Raw genomic sequence first — 22332 nt, 5'->3', positions numbered from 1 at the left:
GTGTATGTACTGTATGTATATAATTTTTTTTTTTCCTCTTTATGGTGTGTCACACCTTGTGCAATGTGCAGTGACAGTTTAAAGTGTGAACCAGGTCTAATAAAGTTGTTTTCAAAAGTGCCAACCACATGAAAAAAACAGCTTTACTTTGGCAAAAGGGTGTAATGCAATTCGTCCTTGAGACCAGAGCTCACATTAGTCGTCGGGTCTCTTCATTTCTGCCTGTATCCACTTTTTACATAGGGAAGGGGCGCAGACCTCCTGCCCTTTTAATTCAGAAACATTACTGACCAAAAACATTATAATAAGCCTGAAATTGGTTATTTTAGCGTTGCTTTGACCAGCGGCTGCGCTCCCCGCGTATTCCTAACTGTGATAGAGTGAACACAGCGAGGGGTTTATTGAAATTTGTCAAAAATCTTGCTCTAACGCTTTTCTAATGGATTACCTGTCCGGCCGCGCTCGCGGTCTCAAATTGTTTCAGTCACACTCAGGCACCCTCGTGGTGACTCCAAGAAAAATAGAAAACTTACCACCTGACAAAACTTTTATTAATGGTGGCATCGGAGTAACGCGTGGCATCTCCATTTTTTTTCCTGTCTCTGTCTCCCCATATTTTTTTGACTGAAAGGGGAAAAAAAATGGAGATAACTGTGATTTGTGGCTAAAGAACAACATGTTTAGAGTCTTGAAAGAAACCTAAAAATGTATTGATCCAGATGAAAAATAACGCGAGCAACTTTTTATGTTTGTAACGGAACAAAGTAGTTGCTGTTGTTGTTCACGGTAAACGTTTTTGTATAAAAGATCGCTGGATCCAGACACTTTTAAAAAGTCAAGCCCTGTGGGGTCCGGAGACCTGCAGACTGGGTGGAAATTACGGCCGAAACACACTGTGAAAGAAATGCTTGCTGACTTCAGCACGGACCCTTAATTTGGTCACAATGCACAAAATACTTTTGGCCCCAATTCTAAAAGTAGCATACAGGAAGCAGAGGTGCCTGATTAACTCAGAGGTGTGCCTCTGAGAAGTGGCGCGCGGCTCGTCACAAATCTTACTCCAGTCGGGGATTGGAGTAAAATTTTTGCCTAACGTATGCTATCGCACGTCATGCATTTGTCAAGCAGAGTCTGCCACTCCTTGCCTTGCCCGAGCTTGTCAAATCCTGACAGTATGCAATAAGCTCGATGTCAGGATTCCCCTCTTTTGCCACAGAGTGGTCGTCACGTGATTGTTCATTTGTGATTTGCATACTTGCGGCAACTTTTTCTGATTCACTTGTTCTCTTGAGAAAAGTGGATGAGAAGCCACTTTTTCTAAGTTGTCAGCAGATGGAAATCCTGACTGTGAACATATTACATACCGTCAGGACTTGCCAATATACAGTGCGATAGAGACACTGCAGAAATATTGGTTTAGTCCAGAAAACCCCTTTAACCCCTTACTGACATCGGGTGTAATAGTACTCCGATATCGGTATCCCTCCCTTTGATGTGGGCTCCGGCGCTGAGTCCACATCTTTCCCGGGACATGTCAGCTGTTTTGAACAGCTGACATGTGCCCGCAATAGCCTCGGGTGGGATCGCGATCCACCTGCGGCTATTAACTAGTTAAATGCTGCTGTCAAACTCTGACAGCGGCATTTAAATGGCGATTCCGGCAATCACGCCGGAAATAAGAACACCAGTGACCTGTGGCACATGATTGCGGGTCACGGGTGTGTCAACTTGACAACCAGAGGTCTCCTGGAGACCTCTATGGTTGTCAATGCCGGATTGCTGTGAGTGCCACCCATTGGTCGGCGCTCATAGCAAGTCAGCAATTTTACTACATAGAGGCAATCTGAGCATGACCTCTAGCAGAGCCGATCAGGCTATGGCAGTTTCCAGTCTCCTATGGAGACTATTGAACTATGCAAAAAGGTTAAAAAAAAAAAAAAAAGTTTTTAAAAATATTAAAAATATAACAAAAATAAAAGTTCAAGTCACCCCTCTTTCGCTCCAATAAAAATAAAACAATAAAAATAAAATCAAACCTACACATATTTGTCACCGCCGCGTTCAGAATCGCCCTATTGATCAATATTAAAAAAAGGATTAACCTGAACGCTAAACAGCGTAGCGAGGGAAAAAAAGGAAAAACGCCAAAATTGTTGTTTTGGGCGTTGTGGCATTGAATTAAAATGCAATAATGGACGATCAAAAGATCACACCTGCACCAAAATGGTATAATTAAAAACGTCAGCTCGGCACGCAAAAAATAAGCCCTCACCCGACCCGAGATCACGAAAATTGGAGACGCTACGGGTCTCAGAACATTGCACAATTTTTTATATTTTTTTTAACAGTTTGGAATTTTTTTTTCACCACTTAGATAAAAAAGAACCTAGACAAGTTTGGTGTCTATGAACTCATAATGACCTGGAGAATCATAATGGCAGGTCAGTTTTAGCTTTTATTGAACCTAGTAAAAAAGCCAGACAAAAAGCAAGTGTGGGATTGCACTTTTTTTTTGCAATTTCACCGCACTGGGATTTTTTTTTCCCGTTTTCTAGTACACGACATGGTAAAACCAATGGTGTCGTTCAAAACTACAACTCATCCCGCAAAAAATAAGCCCTCACACGGCCATATTGACGGAAAAATAAAAAGGTTATTGCTCTGGGAAGGAGGGGAGCGAAAACGCAAAACCGAAAAAAGCTCTGGGGGTGAAGGGGGTTAATGTTTCAGGGTCTTGCTGCCAGTTATGCAGATAGATAGCAATAAAAGTTTAATAATCACCACAGAACAAGGGCTATGTTGGTCAAACATCAATCCAAACACTGGAGTTTTTGGGGCCCTTTTTTCAGTTTGAACAATACTTCCTATTCAGTAGGGCCTATTGACAATAAACCGATTATAAACTTTCCTCCTGTTGGGCTCTCTCAGATGTAACCTGTGAGGACATTTCCCCACAGTGCCCCCGCAGGTTTAATTGAGCATTGCACAGTGCCCATCATTATCTGTGTAATGCAGAGCACGACCGGTCCTCCCGAACGTGAGACACTCTTCAGATGAGAAGATTCCCCTCTTTTTAACACCAAACCACCTAATGAAGCTCGTTAGACTATCCCCATGGATACTACAGAATCTTGGGACTATGAACTACGGCTGATCGTCCCTTATCCATTTAGGGAACAATTATTGAGGATTGCCCATGAAATTCCTTTGGCCGGACATCTTGGAATACAAGTGCAGCATGCTGTGGCCAGCACCTATCATCCCCACACCAACGGACTCTGTAAGCGTTTTAATGGAACATTAAAGTAAATCCTGACAATGTTGGTGGGGACTGAAGGGAGAGACTGGGAGCGGTACCTCCCCCATCTGCTGTTTGCCTACAGAGAGGTACCCCAGGCGTCTACTGGATTCTCCCACTTTGAACTGGTTTATGGGAGGAGGGTCGGGGGGCCACTTGATTTGATTAAGGACTGTTGGGAGGACGACCCCAGAACTACTGGAGTCTCAGTGGTCGAATATGTACTGCGGCTCAGAGAGAGAATGCAAAAACTGAGCAACCTGGCCCATGAGAACGTGACCCAGGCCCAAATCAACCAGAAGGTCTGGTACGACCGTAATGCCAGACTAAGGGCCTACGAGGAGGGGCAGAAGGTTTGGGTGTTGGTCCCTATGTTACAGAATAAATTGCAGGTCGCATGGGAGGGACCATATACTGTACATAAGCGGCTGAATGATGTTAATTATGTGGTGACACTAGATGAGCATGCAAAGCATCAGAAAGTGTTTCACGTAAATATGTTGAAGGCACATCATGCCAGGGAGGCCTGTGTCTTACCTGTCTGTAGCCTGCCTGAAGAGGGGGAGGCTGATCTGTTATTAGATGTGGGGGCCGGGACTCAGTACATGGAGTCCCTGGAGTCAGCAGAGTTTAACCCTGAGCTATCCCACAGTCAGAGGTCTGAGTTGATGGGGGAGCTCCGCGAGTTCACCGAAGTCTTCACAGGGGAGCCTGGGAGGACACACTTAGCAGTTTACCATGTGGACACTGGTACTAATCCCCCAGTACAGCAGTCTGCATACCGTGTGTCAGCAGAGGTGAAGGCACACATGAGGGAACAGGTAGAGGAGATGCTGAAACTCAAGGTGATACAAAAATCCCAGAGTGCCTGGGCTTCGCCTGTGGTTCTTGTCCCAAAAAAGGACCGTACTACCCGGTTCCGTGTAGACTACAGGAAATTAAATGTACTGACTACATGTGAGGTCTACCCCTTGCCGAGGATAGATGAGTTGTTAGAGCAGCTAGCTAAAGCATCGTACCTCACCATCATGGAACTAAGTAGATGTCTGTACCTAAGCAGGAAACTCCTGCCCAGAGAAGTGGCTTATGCCACCATTGAAAAAGAAAGTTTGGCAATTGTGTGGGCTCTGCAGAAGCTGCAACCATACCTCTATGGGGGCAACTTCACCGTGATCACAGATCATAACCCACTGAGTTGGCTCAACAGAGTAGTTGGGGACAATGGGAAGTTGCTTAGATTGAGTTTTATACTTCAGCAATATGATTTCACAATTCAGCACAAGAAGGGAGTTGATCATGGCAATGCCGATGGCCTGTCTCGCCAAGATGGGGCAGAACCAGATACGTGCTCGGGAGCTGACCTGTAAGTCAATCCTCATGCACGATCATAAGGAGGGAGGTGTGGTGAAATGTGTGTGTGTGTGTGTGTGTGTGTGTATATATATATAATAATAATAATAATAATAATTTTATTTATATAGCGCCAACATATTCCGCAGCGCTTTACAAATTATAGAGGGGACTTGTACAGACAATAAACATTACATCATAACAGAAATACAGTTCAAAACAGATACCAGGAGGAGTGAGGGCCCTGCTCGCAAGCTTACAAACTATGGGGAAAAGGGGAGACACGAGAGGTGGATGGTAACAATTGCTTTAGTTATTCGGACCAGCTATAGTGTAAGGCTCAGGTGTTCATGTACAGCTGCATGAACCAGTTACCTGCCTAAGTATGTAGCAGTACAGACACAGAGGGCTAATACTGCATAAAGTGTATGAGAACATGATGCGAGGAACCTTTTTTTTTTTTTTATTTTTTTATTATAAATAGGCCACACAGGGATCGTTAGGTTAATGCATTGAGGCGGTAGGCCAGTCTGAACAAATGAGTTTTTAGGGCACGCTTAAAACTGTGGGGATTGGGGATTAATCGTATTAACCTAGGTAGTGCATTCCAAAGAATCGGCGCAGCACGTGTAAAGTCTTGGAGACGGGAGTGGGAGGTTCTGATTATTGAGGATGCTAACCTGAGGTCATTAGCGGAGCGGAGGGCACGGGTAGGGTGGTAGACTGATACCAGGGAGGAGATGTAGGGTGGTGCTGAGCCATGGAGTGCTTTGTGGATGAGGGTAGTAGTTTTGTACTGGATTCTGGAGTGGATGGGTAGCCAGTGTAATGACTGGCACAGGGTAGAGGCATCGGTGTAACGGTTGGTGAGGAATATGATCCTGGCTGCAGCATTCAGGACAGATTGGAGCGGGGAGAGTTTTGCAAGAGGGAGACCGATTAGTAGAGAGTTACAATAGTCCAGACGAGAATGAATAAGTGAAACAGTCAGAGTTTTTGCAGAGTCGAAATTAAGAAAAGGGCGAATTCTAGAAATGTTTTTGAGATGCAGGTAAGAAGAGCGAGCCAGTGATCGGATGTAGGGGGTGAATGAAAGGTCAGAATCAAGGATGACCCCAAGGCAGCGGGCATGTTGCTTTGGAGTAATGGTGGAACCGCACACGGAGATGGCAATGTCAGGCAAAGGTAGGTTAGTAGAGGGAGAGAACACGAGGAGTTCAGTTTTTGACAGGTTTAGTTTCAGATAGAGGGAGGACATGATGTTAGAGACAGCGGTAAGACAATCACTGGTGTTTTCTAAAAAGGTCGGTGTGATATCGGGAGCAGAAGTGTATAATTGGGTGTCGTCAGCATAGAGATGGTACTGGAAACCAAATCTACTGATTGTTTGTCCAATAGGGGCAGTATACAACGAGAAGAGTAGGGGGCCTAGGACTGATCCTTGAGGAACCCCAACAGTAAGGGGAAGGTGAGAGGAGGAGGAACCAGCAAAACATACAGTGAAGGATCGGTCAGAGAGATAGGAGGAGAACCAGGAGAGAACGGTGTCCTTGAGGCCGATGGAGCGGAGCATAGTGAGGAGGAGCTGATGATCCACAGTGTCAAATGCTGCAGAGAGATCCAAGAGAATTAGCATGGAGTAGTGACCATTAGATTTAGCTGTTAGTAGGTCATTAGAGACTTTAATGAGGGCAGTTTCAGTAGAGTGTAAAGAGCGGAAGCCAGATTGAAGAGGGTCGAGAAGAGAGTTATCTGAGAGATAGCGGGTAAGACGGGAGTGGACCAGGCGTTCGAGGAGTTTAGAGATGAAGGGAAGATTAGAGACAGACATATTATATATATAATATGTGTGTGTGGGGACATATGTCTAGGGTTATATGTGTGACTAGTGATAATGTAACATCTGTCCTGAAGGGAAGTCGCACCTAGGTGTTAACAGAATTTCTACTAGTCCCAAGGAAGTACCTGTCTCCGTATGTCAACAGGGGGTCTAGCTAGGGCCGAGAAGAAAAGCAACATTTGGCACCTCTGAGGTCTTGGTGGGGAGATGCTAAATTGCGGCCTGAGGTGATGTATTCCTGGGAACCTGGTCACATGTGTCTCAAGAGGAAAATAATATATATTCATTTGTAGAGCGGCCGTGGCCCAATCAAACAGACCGCAATTATGATATTAACCTGGGAGGCCGGTCTAGAAACCTGACCTCAGACCAAAGTTGTAAATTTAGGCTGCAGACAGAGAATTGTGTTCACATGTGAGGGCAGCCTGAGAAGCTGATGTGTTCCACCAACTCCATTCACCGCCCTCAGGGAGCAGAAAGTAAACTACCAGTTAGATGATTTCTGAAAGTTTTTCTCCTGTTTATTTTGACACTGTTTTGCATAAGTTGTATGTCTTTTTATTATCTTATTTTTATACCTTTTTCTTATTGTAAGCATTGAACTTTTTGCTATTAAAGTATAAAACTTTAACAAGTTGAACCTTGAATGTTCTAAAGAATCCATAGCCTAAAGGTATGTGAGCCTTATGAGTGATAGACATATTTTTATTAGTATTATTGTTCGTTCCGGGACTCATCGCCCATGTATTCGATGAGTGGTGGCAGCGCGTATGAGCGGGTGTGTGGCCTGGGTCGGTGTGTGATTAATGCTCCCATTACAGCAGAGGACAGAGTTTGAATGCTGGGACTGAGAGTGGGGAGATAGATTAACCCTTGCAGGCACAACCCCAAGTCACGTGTGAGAGCGGGCACGTGACGAATAAGTGACCCCACGGAGTAGGGATCCGTGACATTACCCTTTTCAATATCTCATGTAGTCTGCAGGGAAGAAGATGACTTATGTAATTCTTAGTGTTAGCTTCCTAGTGGCAGCGGCATACACCCTTGGTGTCCACCAGTGAAGCCTCTGACAAAGAGATTTTATGCCGAGTACCAAAAATCTCCTTTTACCAAAACCAAGTCACAGTATTAAATGCTGATTCAGCAGATCATGATAATGACGTAGGCAGCAGCCCCAGTGCAAAATGCTGATGAAATACCCATTCGCACACCTACCAGCTATGGGAGAGGTTATTGCCCAATATTACAACCGCGCATGGAAAAGGCTTGCATTGGGCGCCAATCACACGGACATGTGGATATGGTGGCCTCCCGACATTCTCCAGACAAATGATGTCGGGGGAGAGAAGGAACCTGCAATTGGAATTTCAACGACCGATACTTTTTGTTTTCAGGAGAGATCTTTTTAGTTTCACCTCTCTCCCCATCGAAAATGTAGGAATGCACGACCCACTCGAATGCTCATGTATATAAGGAGAGTCGGGAGATATATCTAACGGCAGATCGAAATCTCAGCCGACGTTTCTATCTTACATATGACCAGCTTAAATGTTTGGGGTTTTTTTTTCAATTTTTGTCAATATATTTTTTTTCTACATAACATAATTAATAATCCGATATCTTGTAATTTTCTCACTGGTCACTGATGCATTTTTTTTTTTTGACTCCCCTACTTTTCTTTTGTTTCAGGAAATAAAACTTCTACATTAGCCACAATCGTTAAATCCCAACCATATTTTTTTGTATTGAAGCGTCTAAGGAGCGTGTGTAAAGGTCACTGTGAACAGTGGGAGCTGTGACATTGCCTCTTGTGATTTCTGAATTCTTTATCATCTGTTTCTTGTCATTCTAATCCTGCCTCTGATGATAATGAACCTGTTGAAAACCCATTCCTGATAGCCTAAGAAAGCCCCAGTGGCCAGTGTGAAAATTGCAAGATTTCAAATTTTATGTATTTATTTTATAAAGCTCATAATAAATGTTCATAATGATCATAAAGAACTTTTCTCTTAGAGATTACCTGATAGTCAGCGATCATCCATAGTCCCAGGGTCAGTAGCTCCACTTTTGGTCCGGTGGGCAACATCGGTGAGACTTTCCTGTGCCAGAATGTCATCAGTACTGTTTGAAGGGGGCTGGCTGACCATTTCAATAATTAAGCCAGGCCGATTCTCTGTCACGGACAATGCATAGAAAATGAGACCTGCTTAGCAATCACAAAAAGCAGCCAGCCCCCTTCACACACAGCTCTGACATAACGAAGCGGAGCACAATGAGGAGCTGCCAAATCTGGGACCGAGGGTAAAGGACTGTAATGTTTTTCACCTTTTATATAGTGAAAGATTCCTCTGTACTTGTATCATCTCCAGAATAAAGGAGTCCTCCGGCTGGCAGCAAGTTTTCTCAAGCCCCTACCTAGACTGGACCATCGAAAGGGTGGCACTTAACGCAAAAGTTGTAGGAGGCCCCCATGGCGACAAAGACAAGATGGTGGCCGTCGCCTCGGAAAGCAGCATCATCCTTTGGAGCATTCAAGACGGTAGTAGTGGAAATGAAATAGGTGAGGCCTTTTATATGGTGGGTCAGACTCTTCGTGTATGTAGTAATTAAGGTGTTTGACCCCTTGGGTTAATGTCAGTGTATAGACCTAGCATCAATCATCCTGACCAAGGGGGCTTACGATGCATTTTAGGCACATTGTCTGCCTTTTGCTGTTTCTCCACTTTTCTCTGGCTTTTTTAGTGGCTTTAGTATTTGCGCTTTTATTCTGTAACATTTGCTCCACTTTTTATTTTCTATTTAAATAAATATATAATTTTTTTTACTTTTCTGGAACAGCGTTGCGTATCCAGATGTTATAGACCGATTCATCGAATAAAATTTTTGGCAAATGTCACTTTTTTTTTTTTTTGTTCTTTCTCACTCCTGTACTCCCCGTAGAGTAAGGTTTTTGGAGGATTTTTCAATTTGGCGCATGTCTGAAACTTTTTATAAGGTTTTGGTACTGCAAAGCCGCAAAAACTGGTCAAATACAAAAATAAGGGAAACAGCCTTTTTTTTTTTTTTAATTTTTGCACCGAATTCATGAATTACGTACGCCGTTTTGAAGATCGGCGGGGGGGGGGGGTTCGGTCCTGAGAATCACTCCGATCACTTAGACCTCCCCGAACAGCGGACATCTCAGAGAGTAGCATTTGTGAAGCTGCAAAAAGCTGATCATTGCGGCTGCCGGACCCCCAATGATCTGATATTAAAGACCTATTCTAAGAGTGCAGTCGGACGGCCATATAACTCGGACTGGGCTCAGAACGCAGCGCGTAGACTGGCCGGCGGCTCTCCTGACCCGAGCGTGAAAGCTTTGTGCATTTCTGGTTAGCTGTCGCGCTTTGGTCGGTAGAGCCTCTGCGTTCTGATCTTGGTCCGATGTCTACAGCCATCTGACTACGTCTTAAGGATAAGTCATTGTTCACATGCAGCTTTGTACAGAGCGGTCACATTTCTAACTGTCCCCAGAAGAGCCGCGTTTACCAGAAATCGACGCGCTTTTCCGACATTATCTGTCCGTGCCGAATCCTCGGATAACAAATGTATTCACCCGAACCCGAGGCGGCAACTGAAACAACGGAACGGGAAAAGCACAATAACTAAAGTCCTTCCAATATCTAAAAACTACATAAAGAAGAAATTGATCATCTACTTTAATATCAGGTCCATTTCTCAGCGATGTAAAAGGGAATAAAGTTCTTCGTAGCTGGCAGAACAATCAGAACCGTGGGCACTAGGGTGAAATGCCGGGAAATTGCTTGTATCCAGCACAATTAGGTTTCCATTTTATTTAATAATGAAGTGACTTTTTTTTTTTTTTTCTTTTTTTGACTCTGATTTGATGGCGACGCTCGGACATGATCGTCGTGGGGGACGCAAAGGTGATCTCTGCGACGACAAATCGTTTCTTTTCCAGAATATGAAGAAACACTTCAGAAACCCGGGAGCGGCTTCTAAGGAAAATTACAAAGCCTGGCATGTCTGTGATAGAGCTGTCCCCCAGGCAGCCCGGCCTTCAATATTACTTACTGAAGACACCGGCAGCAGATTGCAGCTATAAGCAGTATTTTACGGAGAGGGCCCCTTAAGACAGGGACATGTCATTACTTATAGCAACGTCTCCCCGCGGAGAGCAGTCAGGATGCTTGAGACTAAGCAGGAGTGACACTTTAAATTCCTTCTGCCCATTCAAGCTGTCTTTCTTGATTTCCCTGAACCTCCAGCTTACTGGAGTAATCAATTCTTCTTGTTTTCTCTGCTTTTTATTATTATTTTTATTATTATTGTTTTTGCTGTCTGATGATGCTGCAAACGCTAGTAATTAATTCTACCATAAGTAAGTGGGAGATCTGAATAGTATTGTGTCCTAAATAAGTATATTTGTACAGGTTGAGGTGTTTAAAGAGACGTCCAGCGTTTTTTATTTTCTCCTACGCCTCATTGGGGGCCACAGGCCATGGGTGTATGCTGCTGCTGCCACTAGGAGGCGACACCAATTGATACAAAGAAAGTTCTCTCCTCCCCTGCAGTATACACCCTCCTGCTGGCTCTCGGCTCCTCCCCTGCAGTATACACCCTCCTGCTGGCTCTCAGCTCCTCCCCTGCAGTATACACCCTCCTGCTGGCTCTCAGCTCCTCCCCTGCAGTATACACCCTCCTGCTGGTTCTCAGCTCCTCCCCTGCAGTATACACCCTCCTGCTGGTTCTCAGCTCCTCCCCTGCAGTATACACCCTCCTGCTGGCTCTCGGCTCCTCCCCTGCAGTATACACCCTCCTGCTTGCTCTCAGCTCCTCCCCTGCAGTATACACCCTCCTGCTTGCTCTCAGCTCCTCCCCTGCAGTATACACCCTCCTGCTGGCTCTCAGCTCCTCCCCTGCAGTATACACCCTCCTGCTGGCTCTCAGCTCCTCCCCTGCAGTATACACCCTCCTGCTGGCTCTCAGCTCCTCCCCTGCAGTATACACCCTCCTGCTGGCTCTCGGCTCCTCCCCTGCAGTATACACCCTCCTGCTTGCTCTCAGCTCCTCCCCTGCAGTATACACCCTCCTGCTTGCTCTCAGCTCCTCCCCTGCAGTATACACCCTCCTGCTGGCTCTCAGCTCCTCCCCTGCAGTATACATCCTCCTGCTGGCTCTCAGCTCCTCCCCTGCAGTATACATCCTCCTGCTGGCTCTCAGCTCCTCCCCTGCAGTATACACCCTCCTGCTGGCTCTCAGCTCCTCCCCTGCAGTATACACCCTCCTGCTTGCTCTCAGCTCCTCCCCTGCAGTATACACCCTCCTGCTGGCTCTCAGCTCCTCCCCTGCAGTATACACCCTCCTGATGGCTCTCAGCTCCTCCCCTGCAGTATACACCCTCCTGCTTGCTCTCAGCTCCTCCCCTGCAGTATACGCCCTCCTGCTGGCTCTCAGCTCCTCCCCTGCAGTATACACCCTCCTGCTGGCTCTCAGCTCCTCCCCTGTAGTATACGCCCTCCTGCTGGCTCTCAGCTCCTCCCCTGCAGTATACACCCTCCTGCTGGCTCTCAGCTCCTCCCCTGCAGTATACACCCTCCTGCTGGCTCTCAGCTCCTCCCCTGCAGTATACACCCTCCTGCTTGCTCTCAGCTCCTCCCCTGCAGTATACACCCTCCTGCTGGCTCCCAGCTCCTCCCCTGCAGTATACACCCTCCTGCTGGCTCTCAGCTCCTCCCCTGCAGTATACACCCTCCTGCTGGCTCCCAGCTCCTCCCCTGCAGTATACACCCTCCTGCTGGCTCTCAGCTCCTCCCCTGCAGTATACACCCTCCTGCTGGCTCCCAGCTCCTCCCCTGCAGTATACACCCTCCTGCTGGCTCTCAGCTCCTCCCCTGCAGTATACACCCTCCTGCTGGCTCTCAGCTCCTCCCCTGTAGTATACACCCTCCTGCTGGCTCTCAGCTAACCAGTTCTTGCTGGTTCAGACCCCAACGTTTTTATTTTATTTTTTACTTTTTCTGTAATTTTTTGATTTTTTAATTAACGGAGTGAAGGGGGCGACGGATCCATTCAAGGTTCCGATCTCCCCCGAACCATCAACAGGCGAGCACGGCGAGTATACCTCCCCGTACCTCTCCTGCGACGTGGGACGCCATGCCTGAGCTCACTTCAGGGGCAACGGTTCCTTCATGGTCCCGATCTCCCCACACCAGCAGCAGGCGACCACATGGAGTGTCGCCTCCATGTATCCTCTCCTGGAGCCAGGCCTAATGCCGGACAACTGGCCCTGTCCACCCGGGGGCTGAACTCTGTGGATGTACAGAGGCCCCTCTCTATGGCGTCCGAGCAGCCCCCACTGTCCCACCACTGTGAAAGCGGATGGCACAAGGAGGCGGACGGTTCCTCTCCACCTCCCTAACAAAATGATGGTGGATTGAGGTTTATCCCTCTATCCCTGCAGCAGAACAGTAGAGTGCGCTCGCTTTCCTCGGCGCTGACACCCAGTGATCACGGCGGCTCCATGCTGGGACGTGCACCGATGGTGACTGGATCAGTGATGGGCCTCTGCAGTGGGATATTCACATGCTGACAGGCAGCTCAGCTTCCCTGTGGCCCACCTCCCTGAGGTAACGCTCCAGCCATCTGCAAAAATTTAACCCCCGGCCTCGGCCGATGTGTAGGCCGCATCCCGGAAGCCGCGCCCACCCTATGGCGCGCTAAGGTGGCTCCGCCCACCTTTTCTGGCGCTTCTTCCCTGGCACGGGAGCGATCGCTTCCCTCGGCAATGCTGGTATTGCTCACGCCGGCTGCAGAAATTTAGGCCCCGGCTTGGGTCTATTCATGGAAGTCACGAGGCTCCGCCAAGAGTGTCTGTGGCTCCGCCCCCCAAATTGGCGCCTCTCTCTCTCTCTCTCTCTCTCTCTCTCTCTCTCTGTGACACTTTACCACCTCTGCATCTCCCGGTGGCCATCTTGGTCCACCCTGCCCACACACACACACACACACACACACACACACACACACACACACACACACACACACACACGCTATGATTTTACATTAAAGGGGCACAACGACTCTGCAACCGAGTAAGGAAGTACTGCATAAAGGTGCATATTCACTGGTCTTAAAGGCACATGACCAGTATTCCCTGGTCTTAAAGGCACATGAACAGTATTCCCTGGTCTTAAAGGCACTTGACCAGTATTCCCTGGTCTTGAAAGCACATGACCAGTATTTCCTGGCCTTAAAGGCACATGACCACTATTACTTTTCTTAGGGGTGCATGACCGATATTTCCTGGTCTTAAAGGCACATGACCAGTATTCCCTGGTCTTAAGGGCACATGACCAGTATTCTCTGGTCTCAAAGGCACATGACCAATCCGAAGCCGGTCACTCTAAATGAGTTCAGGAGCCCTCCGCCGCCGATCCCAGCTTATCCCAGAGTACCTAGTTCCCTGAGTGGGCTTCGTCACTGCTGCAACCCATGGATTCTCTGACAAGAGATTGAATTCCTCCGTGAACCCTCTGTGGCTCGGAGTGCTCGCAGGACCAATATAGATGTCCCTTTCCTTCATGCGAGCCGTCGGCTAGCAGGAGCCATAAGTTTTCTAGAAACGTACATGCGCCTAGAAAATGGAAGTTTAATTTCCTGATCCCTCACCAATGATTTGCGGAGAACAAGTCTCTGAATATGGATCGGATATTGCCTTGGTTCTGGACTCCCCAGAACTTCAGAATAGGATGGATTCGCCTATTTATATCAACCAATCTCTGTAGATTGACGAGGACTTTGGTTCTACTCTAGATCACGCAGTGTCCCTCGTGAGGAAACTAAACTACCTTGCAGAGCATTTGCCATTCACCCGGACAGGTAGCGTCTGGTTAATCGATTCACTGGACAGAAACCTCTGCAAGCGCGGTATCCTTTTTTTCAGCCAATATGCAAACACGTGGGGTGTCCACTCCACGTATACCCAGCTAAGACGTGAGATGTCATGCTTGGTCTGATTCTTAAGGGCGACAGGTCCTCTTAAAGGGCACCGATCTCCTCACACCATCGATAGACGAGCACATGGAGTGTCGTCTCCATGTATCCTCTTCTACAGCCAGGCCTAATGCCGGACAACCAGCCCTGTCCACCCAGGGACCTTAACTCTGTGGATGTAAAGAGGCCCCCCATTTTGGCGTCCAAACCCTCCCTCTGCATCTCCATTATTTAGAAGATGATGCAACTTCCCTGTTAAGAGGATGGTGGATCGAGGGTTCATCATTTTATCTCCGCACCGTCAAAAGAGAGCGGCGATAGGAGACGTTTTTTTTCCTAACCTTCTGCATGCAGCCGCCATTCTGTCATTTGGCATATTACCGGGTAGAATCTCCTGTGGTATACCTACCCGATGGGTCATCAATTAAAAATACAACCGACTGTCAGATGGCAAATCTAGTTCGTTCCGTCTTGCGGCCTCCAGTTCAGTGTTCTACCCTTCCTTAGCTGCCGCATGGGTTGCTAGAGCAATGGTCTCTTGGTCCGAGACCTTAACTATTTTGATTTCCTATAGACTCAACCAGCAGTGGATCAGTTGTCCAGGACGGTCTAGATCTAAGGGACCTTGGTTCCAAAATGGGGACCAGAAAGTAAGACCGACCCTGAACCTCAAACTTCTACCAAGCTTGACAAGGTCCCCCTTCTTCGGATGGAGTTCCTCCGCTCAGTCATTACTTCAATGGAAAAAGGTGGAGCTTCTGGCATCCACCGACATTTGGGATGCTTACCTTCACATTCCTATGTTTTCCCCTCTTCAAAAATTCCTTCGCTTTCCCTTTCGCGAACAGCATTTTCAAATCACGGCCTTGTTCTTCAGCCTTGCCACCGCACCCAGAGTGTTCTCAGGGGTTATGGCGGTTGTCACGTTCCTCTTGCACCTAGAGGCGTGGTCATCCTGCCCTATCTGGTTGACTTTCTAGCCTCTCTTCCAGCCCTGCGCTGAGTCGTCCATATCTCTTGTTATACCATCTCTCTCCTGGGCTGGCAGCTAAACTTAGACAAGTTTTTTTCCTCTTTTCCAGCCCAGCAGATATCCTTTTTTGAGGATGATCCTGGAATCTTCCAGAAGGTTGGTGATTCTCCCTTGAGACAAGGCCGTGGCCCTTCAACAGGGAGCTTGCTCACTTGTTCACTCATCCCCTCATTCGATTTGCTAGGAGGGTTCTTTGGAAAATCGTTGACAACAATGAAAGCATTTCCCTTCGCTCCTCTCGTTTTCTGCAGGTCAATCAGGCTTTCAGAGGGTAGTCTCTGAGCTCCTTCCTCATCCAGAGGACATCTTTCCTCCCGGTTCAATAGTTATTAGTGACTACCGATGCCAGTCCTCTTCTCCTGATCATTGTTCTGGGGATCCGAACGGTACGGCTAGTTCTACGGCAGGTCCACTGCCTTCTGGCGGGTCACCCCCATCTGATTCAATCGGACAATCCCACGTCTGTGCCATACGTAAATCATCTAGCAGGTACCCACGGTCAGGCGTCATGGCCGAGGTACCTCACATTCTCTGTTGGGCCACGATCTATCATTTGCTGATCTCGGCACTACACATCTCAGGAGTAGAACTCTAGGCGGCGGACGCCATCAGGGTCCCGCCTCATGCGAGTGGGAACTTCACCCGGAAGTCTTCCATCAGATCTGTCTTCTCTGGGGCACTCCAGATGTAGGTCGGATGGCGTCCAGACTGAACGCCAATGTACTATAAGTTCATGGTTTGGCCTCCAAGTCCAAAAGCCATCGAAGTGCATGCTCTGGTCCTTCCATGGTACCAGTGTCCTTCACCCCTCTTCCACTACTTTCGAGATCTTTTCGGAAGCAGGAAGGGCCCCAGTGATCCTGGGAGATCCGCACTGACCATGTCAGGTTTTTTCTCATTTGCAGAACTAGTATTTTTCCGTCTTATTGCAACAAGACTGCAAATATGGACTTCCTTGCAGGGAGTCCTCACATGTGGTTCTTCCCTATCGCATACCTTTAGATCTTTGGGACCTTAATGATCCTGGGAGTCTTAGAGTAGACTCCTTTTGATCCGAACAGACTTTACTATCAAGTAAGGTCGCCCCTTTTTTCTCTGCGATCCCCTCATCCTGATGAGTCTTCGGAGCTAGCCACTCTGTTCTTTCAGAACTTTTTCCCTTATTACCATCAAGGCAAGGTTGCACTCAGGCCATCCCTGTCCCTTGTTACCAAGGTGGTATTCTCACAGTTATGAGGGCATCGTTCTTCCCTCATCTCTTTCCGCACCAGTCCACATAATGGAATGGGTTCCCCATATTCTGAACGTGGTGAGTGCTCTCAGTAGGTACGTGACGAGGACGGCATCCTTCCGAAGGTTGGACACTTGATTTGGGCTACCTCACTGTAAGAGGACGGCTTCCTGACGGTTACAGGAAGGGTTTAGCCGTTTCATCGGCCATGTTGGTTTAGTGGATTTGTTACACCATCCAGGAGTCCTTCCGCGTTAGATGTCAGCCTATCTCCCTGTCTATCGAGGTTTCTTGGATTCTAGGCACCAGGCATTGGCACAGCACGCTTGCAAGCTTGCGGGTTCGTCCAGTCCGCTTGCATTCTTGAAGCACTATAATTCCCAGACTTCCACAGATGTGAGTCTGGACAGGCGGACTTTGCAGGCCATGGTGTCGCACTTGTAAGTAGCGGTTACACAGGGCCTAATATGATGTTGTCCCCACCCAGAGACTGCTTTGGGACGTCCCACGGTCTGTGTCCCCCAATGAGGCGTAGGAGAAATAGGGATTTTTGTGTACTCACCGTAAAATCCTTTTTTTTCTGAGCCATTCATTGGGGGACACAGCTCCCACCCTATTATTAGCTTGTGCTTATTTTATTTTTTAACATGCTATATTCTCAAATATAATGTTACATGTTATACGCTCATATATTGTTTATTGATTTCCTACTGCTTGTGCACCGAACTGGTTAGCTGAGAGCCATTGGGTGGTGTATACTGCAGGGGAGGAGCTAACTTTCTTTGTATCACTTAGTGTCAGCCTCCTAGTGGCAGCAGCATACACCCACGGTCTGTGTCCCCCAATGAATGGCTCGGAGAAAAGGATTTTACGGTGAGTACACAAAAATCCCTATTTTTTTTTTGCTATTCACCTGGAGAAGTGGATCCTCAAATTTCATGGTCCAGATGGCAATCTATTTGGCGCAGTGGTGGCAGAGCTGGTGAAATGTCAGAGCTGGAACCGTGATGTAGCAGGGTCGACTTAGCGAAGTGCAACTAATGTATCAAAGTTTATTTACAACATAGCAGAGCTGGCACAACGTTGTAGCAGAGTGTACACATCGAAAAGAAGCTGATGTAGCAGAGCCTAGTGTGCCCATGAACCAGTGTTGGAGCCATGAAATGGCACAGTTGTGCCCTGAAGCTTGATGTAGCAGTGCTGGGACCACAGAATAGTAGAGTTGTGCAGCGCAGATTGATGTATCAGAGTTTAGCAGGGTATATATAACACAGGTGGATGATGTCATCAGAGCAGGGGAACAGATCTGCCGCCCTCTCCACTGGAACTGGGACAGGTAACATTGAATTTCGGATCAGTCCCATGATACATAAGTACAGCATCACATGATCAGCTACAGCCAGTCAAATCTTTGCTTGCTGGGAGGATAGTGTGATTATCTTTGTCTCTCTTTTTTTCCTAACGTATTCAATCCATAGGCTGAACCATAATCTCCTTCTTTATAAGTGTGTAAAAGGGACTGTATAATCATCATCATTGAGTGCGATATCTTTCTGTCTCCCCTTGTGTGGTACAGTCCGTGCAGTTTCCTCATACAGGAACTTCTTGTGACTCCCCTTTTTGGGGGTTTAGTGTTTGCTTAATTATTCTCATTTGATTTTTAGGCGTGTTTAACCTTGGGGTGCCAGTGGATGCGCTGTTCTTCATTGGTAACCAGTTGGTTGCTACAAGCCACACAGGAAAGGTCGGGGTGTGGAACGCCGTCACTCAGCACTGGCAGGTACGTACGCCGTCACTCTGCACTAGCAGTTACGCACGCGGCACTGGCAGGTGCGTACGCTGTCACTCGGCCCTGGCAGGTGTGCACCCCATCACTCGGCCCTGGCAGGTTAAAAAATGTAGCCATTCCAGCAACGTCCGTGCAGGGTCCTTGGGAGAAACGGAAGTAGTCAGAGTGCAGTACTCTAATATTGGCTGCTGATTGGCTGCAGGGCTCACGCGGGGTAGCCATGTAAGATGAGCCGCTTGGGGAGCCCCATCGCCGACAGGATTGAAATGGTGCCGGTACGGAAGGTGAGTATATGGTGTTTTTTTTTTGTTTTTTGTTTTTTAAAGGGGTTGTCCAGGTAATAGATAACCTATAGAAGTAATTATTTAATATAAATAAATCTCTATAATCCAGCTGCTGATAAAGCAGAACCTGCTAATCCTGTTCTTCTTGCTTTTAAAATGACAGATTTTTCGTTATGGTAGTGGTCAGTGCGACATTTTCTGGTATTCTGTGTTGCTAGTGGAAATTATTGTTAAGCATGAGGTCCTTACTGATGTCTTATGTCCATGATATGGAGTCAGTCCGTAATGCTGATGCTTCAGTGATTGATTCCTCGCCCTGGAGATGATGGGATCATGAAATTACCCCATCTATCCATTTAGGCTTCTGTTCCTTTTCTCTTCTCGTCTAGATTGGTTCTATACTCAGGACTTTTATATTTACCCAAATATCTTATGGACACATGCTTATATCCTGCTCCTTTCCTCTGACTCCACAGGTACAGGATGTTGTTCCTATTACCAGCTATGACACTGCCGGCTCATTTCTTCTCCTGGGATGCAACAATGGATCAATCTATTATATAGGTAAAAAAAAAGCAGGTATAAAGGGAACCCATCACCTGAAAAAAAAAAAAAAAGTGCTACTATCCTGCAGATATGGGGTTAATCTGCAGGTTAATAGCCTTGTGAAGCTGCCTGGCGCCAGCGTTCAGACCCACGCTGTTTGGAGGAAATGAGTCACTGCTCTGTGTATAGAGAGCGGCACCTGTAATTGCCCCCCATGCACTGACTGACAGCAGTTGAGCATTATGGCCAGCTGTCAGTCAGTACCAGGGACGCGTTTACAGCCGACGTTCATTATACACAGAGCGGTGACCGAACACACACCAGCGCCTACTCTGTGACTGAAACAAGACACTGCCAGGAGAATAAAGTTAATTTCCTCCCAGCAACATGGGTCTAAGTGCTGGTGCCGGGCAGGTTCACAACACTATTAACCCCATTTCTGCAGGTTATTAGTGTTTTGTTTTTCAGGTAACAGGTTCCCTTTATATCTCCATAAACCTTTTGCTCCAAATCTGTAAAGGGCATTGATCAGCTGAAATTGAGGTTGCACCACTTGTACTAATAGTCTCATAGGCTTTGTGCACATTGTGTTGAGCCTTTCTTTGCTATAAGTGCTGGAGAAGTGGGGGAGGTCCTAAAATAAGTCAGACACTTCTTAAGGTACCGTCACACTAGACGATATCGCTAGCGATCCGTGACATTGCAGCGTCCTGGCTAGCGATATCGTCCAATGTGACAGGCAGCAGCGATCAGGCCCCTGCTGTGATGTCGCTGGTCGGGGAAGAAAGTCCAGAACTTTGTTTCGTCGCTGGACTCCCCATAGACATCGCTGAATCGGCGTGTGTGACACCGATTCAGCGATGTCTTCGCTGGTAACCAGGGTAAACATCGGGTTACTAAGCGCAGGGCCGCGCTTAGTAACCCGATGTTTACCCTGGTTACCATCGTTAAAGTAAAAAAAACAACCGCTACATAGTTACCTACCGCTGTCTGTCCTCGGCGCTGTGCTTCTCTGGTCTGGCTGTGAGCACAGCGGCCGGAAAGCAGAGCGGTGACATCACCGCTCTGCTTTCCAGCTGCCCGGCGCTCACAGCCAGACCAGAGAAGCCCAGCACCGAGGACAGACAGCGGTAGGTAAGTATGTAGCGTTTGTTTTTTTACTTTTAGGATGGTAACCAGGGTAAACATCGGGTTACTAAGTGCGGCCCTGCGCTTAGTAACCCGATGTTTACCCTGGTTACCGGCATCGTTGGTCGCTGGAGAGCTGTCTGTATGACAGCTCTCCAGCGACCAAATAGCGACGCTGCAGCGATCCGGATCGTTGTCGGTATCGCTGCAGCGTCGCTTAGTGTGACGGTACCTTTAGAGATCCATTCAGCCAACATAAGTCAGAATTGTCTCATCACCCACCCCTTGTCAGGCTGGTATTCTTAGGATGTGCCAGACAGGGGCTGTCTAGTCATCATCATTATCTGTGATCTCCTTCACAATTGTGTGGCAGGAGCTGAATGATCATCATAAGTGTGATGAGAGTTGTGAAAAATTAACTTGGTGCACAGTCCATGCAATTTCATTGTACTGGCCCTTCTGACCCTGTACAAAATCCAAAGGTGTTTAATTCTATGGGGGGCCAACGTGAGGTCACATGAGCCTTGTAATTATTGTCCGAGACCTTCCCAGGTTGGATGATGATTAGGGTAGGAGAACTGTGTTTTGGGGGCATTCAATCATTACAATGGAGGGAACTCTTTACTTTGTCTAATTGCGTAAAGGGAACCTGTCACCCCCAAAATCGAAGGTGAGCGAAGTCCACCAGCATCAGGGGCTTATCTACAGCATTCTGTAGCTGGGCCTCTCTGACCTTTCCCGGCGTCTGTGCACTGAGGTACTTTGCTCTGCCCTCAACAGGGCAGACAAAGTACGCCGGAGCCGCAGCGTAAAGACGAGAAGAGGACGTCATCGTAAGAAGATGGGAGGCTCCGGACTGGACCGCGACACTCATCGGATCGGGACCGCCCCTGGGTGAGTATAATCTAACCTCTTTTTCTCATCTTTCAGGATACATCGGGGGCTTATCTACAGCATTACAGAATGCTGTAGAGAAGCCCCTGATGCTGGTGGGCTTAGCTCACCTTCGATTTTGGGGGTGACAGGTTCCCTTTAATTCAGGAGAAGTGAACAAAGCAACAACTAATAAAGCCAAAATCAGTTTGAGCTGCTTACATATTCACGTGCTCTATAACCGGCCATATATTTAGTTTTTCAGATCACTCAGTGCTATATAATTGGTTTTGTGCATTTCCTACAGATATGCAGAAGTTTCCATTACGTATGAAGGACAATGATCTTCTTGTAACAGAACTGTATCACGATCCCTCCAATGATGCTATAACTGCACTGAGCGTCTACCTCACCCCTAAAACAAGTGAGTATACGGTGCAAGGCGTGAGATCTCCAGTTTGTCCAAGGAGGTGAGATTTGGTAGAACATGTATTCATGGGGTAAACCCTCCTTCGCTTTCAGTGCTACCACTTCAGTTACTGTATTCTTGGCTATATCCTCCGTCACGTGACCGCTGCAGTCATTTACATGTGGTAGAGGGCACGTCCCAGTTTATCTCATTTCACTAGAGTTGAGCAACAATATTTGCAGAATCCTGGTCCAGCAGCCACGTCCTATAGTCTATGGTTGGCAGATCCGATCGCTATCAACCTCCTACCTGCATGCATCTCTGGCGCAACATCATGCAGTCGTTGCCCCGTAGCGATGACATTACCTTGGGTCTACTAATTGGAAGAGGAGCTGCAGATGCTGGCAGCTAGGAAGACGGTCACAGATGATTGACATGGCCGCTGGTCCAGGTTGCTGCAAATCTTTTTGCTCTATTTTACATTTCACCTATTGTGAATGTTTGTCAAGAACTTGAAAACTCCTTTTAAACTTAACCTGTTCACAACCTTGGACATATC

The 22332-nt window shown here is 47.3% G+C and overlaps 1 protein-coding gene across 1 annotated transcript in view; it reads left to right on the top strand.

Moving 5' to 3' along the window:
- KCTD3 (potassium channel tetramerization domain containing 3) overlaps positions 1-22332 on the top strand; it is a 103169-nt gene that overhangs the window by 50750 nt on the left and 30087 nt on the right. The window contains exons 9-12 of the mRNA XM_069768496.1: positions 8858-9048; positions 18409-18524; positions 19294-19381; positions 21672-21788. Of these exons, the coding sequence (XP_069624597.1) occupies positions 8858-9048; positions 18409-18524; positions 19294-19381; positions 21672-21788 (512 nt within the window). The remainder of the gene's footprint in view (positions 1-8857; positions 9049-18408; positions 18525-19293; positions 19382-21671; positions 21789-22332) is intronic.

The sequence above is a fragment of the Ranitomeya imitator genome, chromosome 5, assembly GCF_032444005.1.
Source record: "Ranitomeya imitator isolate aRanImi1 chromosome 5, aRanImi1.pri, whole genome shotgun sequence".
Lineage (NCBI taxonomy): Eukaryota > Metazoa > Chordata > Amphibia > Anura > Dendrobatidae > Ranitomeya > Ranitomeya imitator.
Note: the sequence above shows the minus strand (reverse complement) of the source record. Positions and strands in the feature narration are given on the sequence as shown.